The 12833-nt window shown below is 59.4% G+C and overlaps 1 protein-coding gene across 1 annotated transcript in view; it reads left to right on the top strand.

Moving 5' to 3' along the window:
• Positions 1 to 5002: 5002 nt before the first annotated feature.
• Positions 5003 to 12833, top strand: part of MYO15A (myosin XVA) — a 50899-nt gene continuing 43068 nt past the window's right edge. The window contains exons 1-5 of the mRNA XM_072730537.1: positions 5003 to 8620; positions 10733 to 10815; positions 11391 to 11454; positions 12280 to 12389; positions 12735 to 12809. Of these exons, the coding sequence (XP_072586638.1) occupies positions 5003 to 8620; positions 10733 to 10815; positions 11391 to 11454; positions 12280 to 12389; positions 12735 to 12809 (3950 nt within the window). The remainder of the gene's footprint in view (positions 8621 to 10732; positions 10816 to 11390; positions 11455 to 12279; positions 12390 to 12734; positions 12810 to 12833) is intronic.

Genomic DNA, 12833 nt, shown 5'->3' with positions numbered 1-12833 from the left:
CAGTTCCCACCTTACATATTGTGCAAATCTAGTGAGACATTAGAGCAAACCATTTAGGACCAAGCCTGGTACAGAGTAAAACTTGCCACTGTTGCTTATTTTTGTTATTTTCAAAATGCATATGTGGTCATAGCACTCCTGACATAGCCTAAAACCCTCCCAAGGCTTCCCACTACTTTAGCAATAGAGACCAAAGTTCCACCCCAGCTTCCAGGTCTCATGGGGCAGGTTCTTCCTGCCATCCTGGCTACTTCACCTGCTCTGTGTCCCTTTGCCCCCTTTTACCACTTGGTCTTTCCACATGCTATTCCATCTTCCTGGAACACTGTTCCCTCTCTCATTTGATTAGCTCCCTCTCATCCTTCAGATCTTGGCTCAGGGTCATCTAGTCAGGGGCAACTTTATGGTCTTCCAATCCACTGTTTGCCCACTCGGGTTGTGGCCTGGCCTTCAGAGCTCTTCTCGTGGCTAGCAGTTTCCCCTTTGGTGTGGCTCACTGCTTAAAGCTCATGTCCCTGTGACATTGGGAGTTCCATGAGCACAGAGACTGTGGCTGGGTCCACTCACTTATGTGAGCCCCGAGCACCCAACACAGTGGCTGGCACAGAGTAGATACACAGCCAATATTGAGGAGTGAATGGATGGATCCCTGAGAGCCCCTGTGCCTGCTGCAGAGGCTGGGGACACTGAGAGGGAGAGGGGACCCAAACCCATAGGAGAAAAGATAGCCCTGGTTGATGGGGGGAAGCCTGGGCACCTGAGACCAGAAAGGGCCAGCAGGCCCTGCTGCCAGCAGCCACCCAGACCACCTGCCCAGAGCAGACAGGACCAGCTGTCTGTAACAATGATGCCATGATAACGGCAGTTTATTCCTGGCTAGGCGCTGTGCCAGGCCCTTGCAGTAAATGCTTCCGTGAGCCCCGCAAGTCGGAGATGCTATTAGCACTCATGCTGACAGGTAAGGAGTCCTAGGGGCAGAGGCTGCACGACTCACAGTGGTTAGATCCAGGACAGGACAGGAACGGGACCAACCCAGAGCTCTGAGCCACCCCGCTTCACATCTGCTGGGCTCCTCTGGGCACCGTGAGCCCTCCTGCAATAGGCTTCACCTATCTGAATGCCAATCTCTTCCTCAGAACCAAGGACCCTCCACGTAGGGCAGATAAAGGGTATGGCTCTGGGACATGTCCCTTAGCCCCCGAACCCACCCTGCCCACTCTCCCTGGCCTCAGTTTCCTCAAAAGTCACATGGAGCTGGGAGACGGGGATTGGATCTTGTGGTCTCAGACTGACATCATTCCTCCTCTAAAGGGGTATTTCCACTCACTGTTTCCAATTCCTTTTTTCCATTTTCACTTTTCAAATGCTATTTTTTTTGTTGTTGTTGTTTGTTTGAATCAGAAATGCACTTGGGTGGTTCAGCAGTGTACTCATGCTGGTACAGAAAGGTTTACAGTCAGATAACCATTTTCATCAATTTCCTGAATATCGTTCCCAGGATTTCTACATGTAAATAAAAGCAAATAATAGCTTAGATTCTTCCTCCCACCACCCTGACAAAAACACTTGTTACAAGAAGGCAGGCCTAGGCATGTACTGTAGACAACACTGTTCTGCACCATGCTCCAATCATTAGATTTTAGGGGTCATCCTCTACCCAAACACAAGAGACCTTCTATGTTGTTTTTTATGGCTGTGTAGTACTCCAGCGTGGAATACACCACAGTGTGTATAGCAATGAGTAGCTTGCTGTGTACACCTTTCCCAGGTGCACAGGGGGCTCTGTAGAATGGATTCGCAGCAGCAGGCTCCTCCCTCTGTCCGTCTTCCTTTTTTTAAAAAAAATATTTTTATTTATTTATTAGAGAGTGTGAGAGAGATCACAAGCTGGGGGAGGAGTACAGGGAGAGCAGGACCTTGGGATCATGACCTAAGCCGAAAGCAGATGCTTAACCAATTGAGCCCCCCAGGTGCCTCCTCTTCCTTCTTTTGTAACAGCTTTGAGATATAATCCACACACCGTATTATTCACCTACCGAAGTGTGTATGATGCACTAGAGTTCGATACGTTCACGGGCATGTTATGTACGTCCTGTGACCACCACATTCCTGTCTTCCTTGAACCGTTTCCCATCAGGCTGTGGCCACCCTCGCTCCCATCATTCCACTGGGACCACATTTTTAGCTCCATGGAGCTGCATCCAGCGGTCAGCTCTCCATCCTCAACTAACCTGACCCCGACCCCTGTGCACATGGGCTGCAGCTGCCCTCCCCCTCAGCCACCTCCTGTCCCCAGCAGGGCAGCCTGGAGTTCATGGCTTCTACTCCCTGGCGTCATCCTCAAGAACTGTCCTTCAGCACCACCTAGATGCCACTGATGCCCTAAGTGGTCAGTCCTGATCTCTGCAGTGCACCCCCCAGCCCCCTGGCAATGCCCAGTGGACACCTGAAACACGTGCAAAGCTGACGTCTGGCCACTCCTCGTCTACTTGCTCTGCCTGTCATCTTCCTTGGTCAGCCAATGGCATCTCCATCCTTCCCCTTGTTCAGGAAGAAGACCTTGGAGGTACCTGTAAGCCTGTTGGCTCTGCCTGCAAAATATCCCAGTATCCCACCGCTTCCCTTCAGCTCTGCTGCCTCTAGCTGGGGCCAGGCCCCTGGTGCCGCTCACCTGGACCGCCATGCAGGGGCTTCCACACCTGTGTCCCGTTCTGCCCTCACTCCTCGGGCTCTGTCCTCCTGAGGCAGCTAGAGGGGTCCTGGGAAGACTGAGGTCAAATTCCACCCCTTCTCTGCTGCAATGCTCCCACAGCGCCCGTCCTCACTTGCTGTCAAAGCTGAGTCCTCACCCTGACCTCTGACCTCCCCTCCCACCTTGGCCTCTCACCGCACTCTGGTCACACTGGTCTTGCTGTGCTTCCATCACACCAGGCCCTCCTGCTTCCCCCAGGGCTCCCTCCCCCACTTTTTGCAGCTCTCATCCCGTGTTACTTCCCAGTGTCACCTCTCCCAATCCTTACTCGGTGTTGCACACACACACCCCTTCCCTGCTTTATTTTAACCAACAGCGCTCATCACTATCTGACCAATTATAGCTCTTATTTTCCTTGTTTGCTGACAATCCCCCCCACCCTTATACATCAACTCCACCAGGGCAGGGTTTTTCTGTTTCCTTCATAGCTATACACCCAGGACTGGCCTATAGCAGGTTTTCAACAAATACTTCTGAGCAAGGGACACCTGGGTGGCTCAGTGGTTGAGCTCCTGCCTCTGACTCAGGATGTCTCTGCCTTTCTCTGGGTCTCTCATGAATAAGTAAAATCTTTAAAAAAAAAAAAAAAAAAAAAAAAACTTCTGAAGGGATGTAAGAATGAACAAGCAAATGCGTTCTTGTTACAGCACCTTGAGGGACAGGGGCCAGGCGGCTGAAGAATGCGGTGGGAGGCCCAAGCAGGGACTGGCCTGGGCGACCTCTATTGGCCTCTCAGAGAGAAGCACTGTGGAGGCCTCTGTGCCTGATGCATGGAGGCCTGACTGGTTGTCTGGCTTGCCCACTGGTTGAAGAAGGGCCTTCAAGCCCAGAACTCCTTGAAGGCCCAGGCTCTGAGGTCAGCTCACTTAAGCCCCTGCCTTCACCCAACATGAACTGAAGATCTGTCTTCAGCCATTCTGAGTCCTGTATGTCCTGATCCTTGATCTCTGGGCAGAGAGGGTAAGAGGACCTGAGGCCTCGGGTCCCAGAGCTGCTGCCTCTGAGTTCACATCCCCCAACACCCACACACATCCACTCCAACAAGCAACAGCCCCTACCACTTATGGTGCTGAGTCTCAAAAGTGGACTGGTCACTGGCCAGACAGTGGATGCCTGGCCTTGGGTCAAAGGTCCATTGTGGAGCAGTCAGCTGCACCCAGACAAGGCAGGGGCCATGTGAACACTGCCTTCTCAGTAAGGGCAGAAACTGGGAGAGGCCAGGGCTGGGTAAGCATCCCAAGACACAAGCCACACGTGTGGCATCTCCAGCCACTTACACTACCCAGCAGCTCTATCAAGTCTTGCTTCCCCACAAAGGAAACAGGGCATGGCTTATCACTCCCATCCAACGGATGAGGAAACTGAGGCCCAGAGAGGATAAAGGGATTTTCTGAGGCCACATAGCCAGTCATTGGCAGAGCTAGGAGTCAGAGCCAGGACTGATATACCCTCCGTTTCTGCTACCCTGGCCCCCTAGCATGAGGGCTTTACAAGGCCCTGCTGGAGTTCCACTAAGATGCCCCCACCTTGTCCTGCCTTCTGAGCTGGTGGCCCGGTTCTCCCCAATGCATTATTCATGTTCCAGAGAGGTAGCCAGCTCTGGTTACACTGACCGCAGCCCTGGACACCTGCTCTGCCCACTTCCCTCCTCCCTTGCCCAGGCCCTGGTGGGTCCAAGGTTCCCCTCCAAGGTACCTGGGGGGGCTTTGAACATCCCACCCTGGCTCAGGAGATGTGGCTCCCCTCTGGCCCAGCCAGCACACATGTGCTAGGTAGTTTCCAACAGGTGGCTTCCCCGTTCTGGGGCTTGGAGTCTCCCTCTGTTGAAGTAGCAGTGACCCAAGCATTCACTTCGGTGGGCTGAGGCGGCTGAGGCACAGGGTGGGTTTGACCCATCAGCACAGTGGTCCTCACGGCAATGCTAAGTCCAAGATGTTCACCCCCAGGACAGGCCTGGGCCTGGCCTCCTCTGCTCCCCAGTAAACAACACCCGTGCACTTTCCAGCAGTGCTCGGGTGAAACCCAAGGCGGCTCTGGAGGAGATGAATTATGGATCCACCCTCCCGGATTCTGGTCACAGCCAGAAGAAGCTTGGCTGTCCCTCCCCAGGCCACCCAGACCAGTCCTGGTTGCTCCCAGCCGGAGGAGGCTGCACGTCCAGCAGCGGGCAGGAGACTCGGCGTGTCCCTTTGTCTCCAAGTCCAAAAGCTTGTGACCGGGCTGTAGCCCGGCGGGGTGCAGGCAGCCACCATGGCAAAGGAGGAAGAGGATGAGAAGAAAGCCAAGAAAGGGAAAAAGGGGAAGAAGGCGCCGGAGCCGGAGAAGCCCAAACGGAGCCTGAAGGGAACGTCGCGGCTGTTCATGGGCTTCCGGGACCGCACGCCCAAGATCTCCAAGAAGGGCCAGTTCCGGAGCGCCTCGGCCTTCTTCTGGGGCCTGCACACTGGCCCACAGAAGACCAAGCGCAAGAAGAAGGCGCGCACCGTGCTCAAGTCTACGTCCAAGCTCATGACGCAGATGCGCGTGGGCAAGAAGAAGCGGGCGATGAAGGGCAAGAAGCCGTCCTTCATGGTCATCCGCTTCCCGGGCCGGCGCGGCTACGGCCGCCTGCGGCCGCGCGCACAGTCGCTCAGCAAGGCGTCCACGGCCATCAACTGGCTCACCAAGAAATTCCTCCTCAAAAAGGCCGAGGAGTCCGGCAGCGAGCAGGCCACGCTGGACGCCTGGCTCAACCGCGGGGACTCCCGCGTGGGCTCCCGCAAGCTGCCCTTCCCGTCGGGCGCCGAGATCCTGCGGCACGGGGGCCGCCTCCGCAGGTTCCCGCGCAGCCGCAGCATCTACGCGTCGGGCGAGCCCGTGGGCTTCCTGCCCTTCGAGGACGAGGCCCCGTTCCGGCCCTCGGGCTCCCGCAGGTCGCTGTACGGGCTCGAGGGCTTCCAGGACCTGGGCGAGTACTATGACTACCACCGCGAGGGCGACGACTTGTACGACCGCCAGTCGCTCTACCAGTACGAGGAGGAGCAGGAGCCCTACGTGGGCTACGGCCCCTACGGCCGCTACGGCCCCTACGGCCCCGCCTGGCCGCCCCACGGAGACCACCCCCACGGGTACCCGCCCGGGGACCCCTACGAGTACTACCACCCGGACTATTACAGCGGCCCCTACCACCCTGCCTACCCCTACGGCTACGGTTACGACGATTATGAGCCCCCGTACGCGCCCCCGGCGGGGTACGCGTCCCCCTACAGCTACTACGACGGCTACCAGGGCGATCTGTACCCTCGCGGCTACTACCTGGACCCCTACCTACCTTATGAGGCGCCATACCCGCCCTACGACCTGCCGTACGACGCGCCCTATTTGGACCCGCAAGGGGTGCCCTTTGGCGCCCCCTACGGCATCCCCTACGCCGAGGGCATCTATGGTGGCGGCGACCAGGCCATCTACGCTCCAGAAGTGCCCTACCTTTACGCAGAGGAGCCGGCCCTCGGGTACCCGTGGGTGCCGCCGCCCATCCTGTCGCCCCACAACCCGTACGCCCACCCCATGGATGACATCGCGGAGCTGGAGGAGCCGGAGGAGGCGGGTGGCGAGCGGCAGAGCACCTCCTTCCGCCTGCCCAGCGCCGCCTTCTTCGAGCAGCAGGGCATGGACAAGCCTGCCAGGTCCAAGCTCTCCCTCATCCGCAGGTTCCGCCTCTTCCCGCGGCCCCAGGTGAAGCTGTTCGGGAAGGAGAAGCTGGACGTGTCCCTGCCGCCCTCCCTGGACATCCCTCTGCCCTTGGGGGACGCGGACGAGGACGAGGACGAGGAGGAGATGCCCCCCGGGCCCTCGGGGCCCTACGCGCACCCCTTTTGGGGCTTCCTCACCCCGCGCCAGCGCAACCTGCAGCGCGCCCTGTCGGCCTTCGGCGCCCACCGGGGCCTGGGCTTCGGCCCTGAGTTCGGCCGCCCCCCGCCTCGCCCGGCCACCTCCCTGGCCAGGTTCCTCAAAAAGACGCTGTCGGAAAAAAAGCCCATCCCGCGTCTCAGGAGCAGCCAGAAGGCGCGGCTGGGAGGCCCCGCGGTCCGGGAGGCGGCCTACAAGCGCTTCGGCTACAAGCTGGCGGGCATGGACCCCGAGCGGCCCAGCACGCCCATCGTGCTCCGGAGGGCCGGGGCGCGGACGCGCAACAACAACAACTCCCACCGGCCGCCCTCGCCCGCGCCCGCGCCCGCACCTGCACCTGCACCTGCACCTCCGCCCGCGCCCCGGCCACCCTCCCACTGGAGCGCGCTCCTCCCCCCGCCGGCCACCCGGCGGCCCCCCAGCGCCGGCCCCGGGACCCCGCCTGCCCCACCCTTTGCTCCGACCCTATCCGGCCTGCCCCGGCCCGTGTCGCCCTACGGCTCTGTCCGCAGGCACCCGCCGCCCTGGGCCGCCCCAGCTCACGTGCCCCTCACGCCCTCCACCAGCTGGTGGGGCTTCGTGGAGCCCCCTCCTGTGGCCCCGGAGGCGCCCCCCAACCTGCTGGCCTTCCCCGGCCGCCGGCCCTCCTTCAGAGGGTCCCACCAGCGACCTGCAGCCTTTGGCATCCCCTGGCCCCCGCGGCCCTCGCCCCAGCCCTCCCTGAGGAGCCTGCCTGGGCTGGGCTACCGCTCACCCATGGGGGGACCGTCCCCTCAGCCATCCCTGCGCACCCGACCCTTCCAGCCTCCCTTCTCGCCCCCGCCCCGCCGGCCCCACTCGCTCCGGGAGCCCCAGTCTCCGCGCCGCATCTCTGGGCGCCTGGGCCCACCCCGCTCACCGGTGCTGGGCTCCCCGCGGCCACCCTCGCCGCCTCCTCTGTTGGGCCACGGCTCCCGATTCCGATCACTCAACCTGCCCTCGCGCCTCCCGCACACATGGCGCCGCCGAAGTGAGCCGCCCACCAGGGCTGTGAAGCCGCGGGTGCGCCAGCCCTTTCATCGGCCTCCTGGGGCTGGGTCCTGGCCCGTGGGGGCAGTAGCAGCCCCTGAGCCCCAGGAGAGCCAGAGGGAGCCCGAGGACTCAGAGACACCCTGGATGGTGCCCCCACTGGCCCCCAGCTGGGATGTGGATGTGCCTCCCACCCAGCGACCCCCCTCGCCCTGGCCAGGAGGTGCAGGCAGCCACCGTGGCTTTTCCAGGCCACCCCCTGTACCGGAAAACCCCTTCCTCCAGTATGTGGGCCCTGTGCCGGCCCCGGCTTCCCAACCTGAGGACCCAGCCTCAGACTTGACTGATGTCTTCCTGGTTAGACACCACGATCCAGGGCCTGGACAGTTGGTAAAATCAGCCAGCTCGATCCCTGAGAAGCCAGAAGAAGAGGCCACTCTGGAGGGCCTTCAACCACCAGCAGAGCCGGAGCCCTCAACCCCGACACCTCCCAAAGACTCCCCGCCACAGCGGAAGGCGCTAAGGCTCAGCCTCTCCTACCCACTGGCCGCCTGTGAAAAGAGGAGAGCCACGTGGCCACCATGGCGCCGCTGGGGGACACTGCCCAGCGCCCCAGACTCCTTGGCACCTACTGGGCCCCCAGGGCCCCTGCCCAAGGCGGGTGAGCGGCGCCAAGCAGGCCCTGGGCGTTTTGCTGTGGTCATGCCACAGGTGCAAAAACTCAGTGCTTTCCAGCGAGTTCGTCCTGCCGCCCTGCAGCCTCCTGTCCAGGTTACCCAGGACCCAGAGCCCAGGCCCAAGCCAAGAGCCTGGAGTTTGCTCTGGTCTTGTTTCTGGCTGCCAGCGGAGGCCCATCGACCCTGGCCACCACTGCTCACCCGCCCCCAGTCCTGCCTCCTGGGCCCTGGAGGCAATTGCCTGCCTCATGGGGGCCCCTGGGAAGAAGTTGGCCCCAAAAGCTGGTGGAACAAGGTATGAGGGCATAGGTCAGAGGGAGAGCTTGGGGGTTCTGTCCTGGAAGCGGAGGCAAGAAACAGCCTCACGACCCTGGTGAGGTGCTGCCTGCTTGTGCCTCAGTCTTCCCATCTGTAATCTGAGGAGAACAGCCTTTGGGCTCCCCAGGAGATGCCAGTACAGAGCAGGCACAGTACAGAGACTCTGGAAACTTCTCCTTGTCACTTTAGGAAAGGGATCTTGTCCTAGCCTGTGCTCTGGGCAGCCTAAGTTCTGGGTTAGTCTGGATGGCACGTCTGTCCCCAGCAGCCCCTCACAGATTTTGTCTGAATACAAGACCTCAGGGCTTGGCTGTCCACCCTGTCCCATCCCCACATCCACATCCATACTGTTTCTCTTGCCACCTACTGACCCTCCCCCAGGATGGAGTTCCTCTCCTGAGTTGCTGCTTGCGGGCAGTTCCCTGGGCTGCAGGATTCTGAACTGTCCAAGGATGAGGGGCTCAGGAACCAAACTTGTAGCATCCTCATTGCATGGTGAGGAAACTGAGGCCTAGAAGGTCACACGGTGGATCAGGGGCTGAGTTAGAAGCCTGTCTGGGCCCCCTGTGGAGTGCAGGGCAGGTGGCTTGTCTGAAGGGTGCCAAGCTCGTGCCTGGCTACCACGTTCATGGCGGAATGCGAGCCTGATGCTGGGTGGCCCTCAGTGGAGGGGGGTGGTCACCGGAGACTCCCCCGGGACGCCTGGGGTAGGCGGGGCATGCAGGGGTGGTGGGTGTTTCTCAGCCTCTGCAGACGATGCCCCGGGGAGCGGGTGGCTAGCCGGCCCGGCAATGGCGACCGGGGCAGCCTGGCTGCTGGGGGGGCCCTGGCCCCGGCGCCGGGTGCCCCGTGCTGTGTGGGCTGCAGCATTGTGGGAGCGGGGCGCGGGGCGCCCAGGGGTGAGGGGCAAGGATGCCTGGGCCCTCCTCACCCTGGAATACGTGAGTGGCTGAATTATTCAGGGTTTGTGGCCACTGGCGCACATGGCCAGACGGGTGGGCGGGAGGCCAGGGCCTCAAGGGTGATACTTGCTGTGCCCTACTTAGCAGCCGGTGACAGGCATGCAGCATGCAGGGCTCCCTCCTGGTGTCCCCTTTCCTTACCTGCTCCGAGAAGGATGCAGGCTGGATCTGAGAGGCTGGAAAGGCAGGATGCACACATGTGCTTGCGGTCATGCGGGTCACATGCAGGCCTTTGTGCCTGGGATGTGTTCTTAGGTGTACCGTGGCCAAATAAGGGAAGCATGTATGTGTAATGTGTCTATGCCAGGGTCTGAGCAAATGTGGCATTATTGGTGTCAAGAATGTGCACATAGATGGGCACGGTGGCAGCAGGTGGCATCAGGACTTTTGTCTTGAGCCCCCCAGGTGTGGTTGAGATAGCCTCAGCTCTCTACGCACATGAGAATGTATCAAATGGACATTGAGAGCATGTACCTATGCATGTATGCCTCTAGCCAGGCATCCCATGCCTGCATGCGTGTCCATAGGCAATTTGCAAGACTAGGGGTGTGTGGGAGTCGCATTAGCTGCAAATGCCTTTGCATTTGGGTCTGAGTGTAGGGGTCTGCATGTTTGCCCTGAGTGCAGGGGCCTGGTGCTGAGTGGGAGAGTTTCAGTGTCCACCTTCCTCGAGGCCCCATCCACCAGGACATGGATGTTTATCAGGTTGTCACATAAGCAAACATTTGGGGTCCATCTGGGGAAAGGGTATCAGTGTTGGAGAACATGAAGTTGGGAGCACTTCTGGGCAGAGGGAATAGTATGTATGTGTGTGTGTGTGTGTGTGTGTGCGCGCACACGTGGGCACGTGCGTGTTCTCACCCCCAGGTCAGGACACTTGAGAGCACATGGGAGCACCTGCTGCAGAAAATGCATGGGCAGAGGGCAGGCATGTGCTCCCAGGAGTAAGGGTTGTATGCGGGTTCTGTGGGGCTCGGTATTCCACAGCAGGGAGGCTGCAGGACCCAGCCTGGCCTTGGCCTTGGGGATCCTTCCTCCCCAACAGAAGCAGGTCCCAGGCATGTCTAAGACAGGTGGCCGCGCATGGATGCCCTCCAACCAGGCCAACCACAGACTCTCTCTCGTAGATGCACTCCATCCGCAACCTGCCCACCACACGGTTCCACGAGCAGTGCCGGGAGGATGGTGTGGAGGACATGACGCAGCTGGAGTGAGTGGAGGGGGGGGTGGGGGGCTCAGCAGGGGGTCATCACAGGGTTGCACACTTCTGGCCGAAGCTCGTCCTCCTGCTTGGGGTGCCTCTCACCTCCTGGCACGTTTCCAATGCTTCTATTTCCTCATCTGTGAAGTGGGAGCCATGCAGCATCACAAAGCCAGAGTGTTTGTGTCTGAGCTGTGAGTCAGATGGGCCTGAGTTCAAATCCCAGCCTCACCACTTACTGGCTGAAAGACTTTGACACTCTGTGCCTCAGTTTCTCATCTGCAAGGTGGGGGTGGGTGGCAGTTACTGTGGAATGCCCAAAATGTCCGGGTTATGTTGGTCAATATCATCTCCCAGTCACAGTGACTTGGCCCTCACGTCTGCTTCCCAAGAGCATCCCGCACTCAGTGAGGTGGGGATGATGACTATCATATACATGGAGAAACTGAGGCACAGAACAGAAGGAACTTTCCCAAGGTCTCACAGTTGGTTGGTTTCAGACACAGGACTTGAACCCAGGCCTTTTTGACCAAAGCCCTGGACTGAGGGGGGCCCTGATGTTTCCCCTCTTCCTGCCCTCCCAGAGACCTCCAAGAGACCACTGTGCTGTCTAACCTCAAGACCAGATTTGAACGGAACCTCATCTATGTAAGTCATGGGGCTGGCTCTGCCCTGAGCTCAAATCAGAAAGGTAGCTGCCTCTTGGGGCCACAGTGGGAAGCACAGATTTCTCCTGCTGAGCTCCAGATGTGTGGCTTCTGGTTTGAACTCTGGGGTTTCTATCATTGGAGTATAACATGCTAGAGCCCAGGGTTCTAAAATCCAAAGTCCTGAAACATAGAGTCTTAGAACAGTGGATGCCAGAGACACATCTGGAGACAGGAAACTCAGAAGTGTGACCGCTTACTGGGAACCTAGTGGATAAAGCTTCCAGAGACCTGGAATCCATAGGCCTGGATCCCAGGAAGAGAGAGAGGTGGAAGGGGGCCGGAGAGATGGAAGGGGGCTGCTGGCCCCACAACAGTGGGCCAGAGGGCCAGAGGCCCAGAACCACAGAGCAGGAGGGAGGGCTGGCCACAAGGGCTCTAGCCACCTCAGAATGCCCCGGGCTCCCAACTCCCTCCCCACTCCAGGCAGTGGAGGTTTGACCTCACTTCAAGGCAGAACCTTCTGGAACCTGGCCCTGACTATGCATAAATGAAGTTCATGATAGCTGACATAGCCACCTTTGCAGATTTGTGGCTGTGGGGTTTTGCTCACTTTAGCTGCCTCCCAGCCTCAGCCTGGTCCAGTGCCTGACATTTCTCAACCAGAGTAGATCCCCCATCAAGCTTATGAGAGGGCCCCTGGGGCAAATACAGAGGCTGGACAGCCAGACACCTGACTCCATGGAAACGGGGCTCCAGGCTCCTGGAAGCTGGGGAGGAGGGCCACGAGAAGGCATAGGCTCTGAAGCCCCTGCCTGCCCAGCAGACCTACATCGGCAGCATCCTGGTGTCGATGAACCCGTACCGAATGTTTGGAATCTATGGGCCAGAGCAGGTGCAGCAGTACAATGGGCGGGCCCTGGGAGAAAATCCCCCGTGAGTGTCTCTGGGGTTGGGGATGGGGTTCTCCTCGGGTCTCCTGGGTCCCTCTGCCTGAGCCAGGCAAGTCCCTGCCTGCCCCTAAGCCAAGGGTAGGGGCAGCTAGTGGCTGGCAGCCCACCTGTTGGGCCCAGTTGGTTTCTCCCCCAGTCTGGCCACAGTCCTCTCCACATTGTTGGCCATGGTGGCTCTGACCAGAATGGGGGCAGGGAGCATTTCCCCAGGGTGGAGGGTGGAGCAGAATTGGCTGCCAGGGTGGACAGAGATGCTTTCCTACCTGACCCTTCAGGGGTTTGAGAGGTGGAGCCCTGTCCCAGTGACACCTGTGGCCTGTCTCTCCAGGCACCTCTTTGCAATTGCAAATCTTGCTTTCGCCAAAATGCTTGATGCCAAACAGAATCAGTGCATAATTATCAGGTGGGTTAGGCTGGGGACCTTTGT

The sequence above is a fragment of the Vulpes vulpes genome, chromosome 12, assembly GCF_048418805.1.
Source record: "Vulpes vulpes isolate BD-2025 chromosome 12, VulVul3, whole genome shotgun sequence".
Classification (NCBI taxonomy): Eukaryota; Metazoa; Chordata; class Mammalia; order Carnivora; family Canidae; genus Vulpes; species Vulpes vulpes.
The sequence above is the reverse complement of the archived record's forward strand: the minus strand, read 5'-3'. Positions and strand labels throughout refer to the sequence as shown.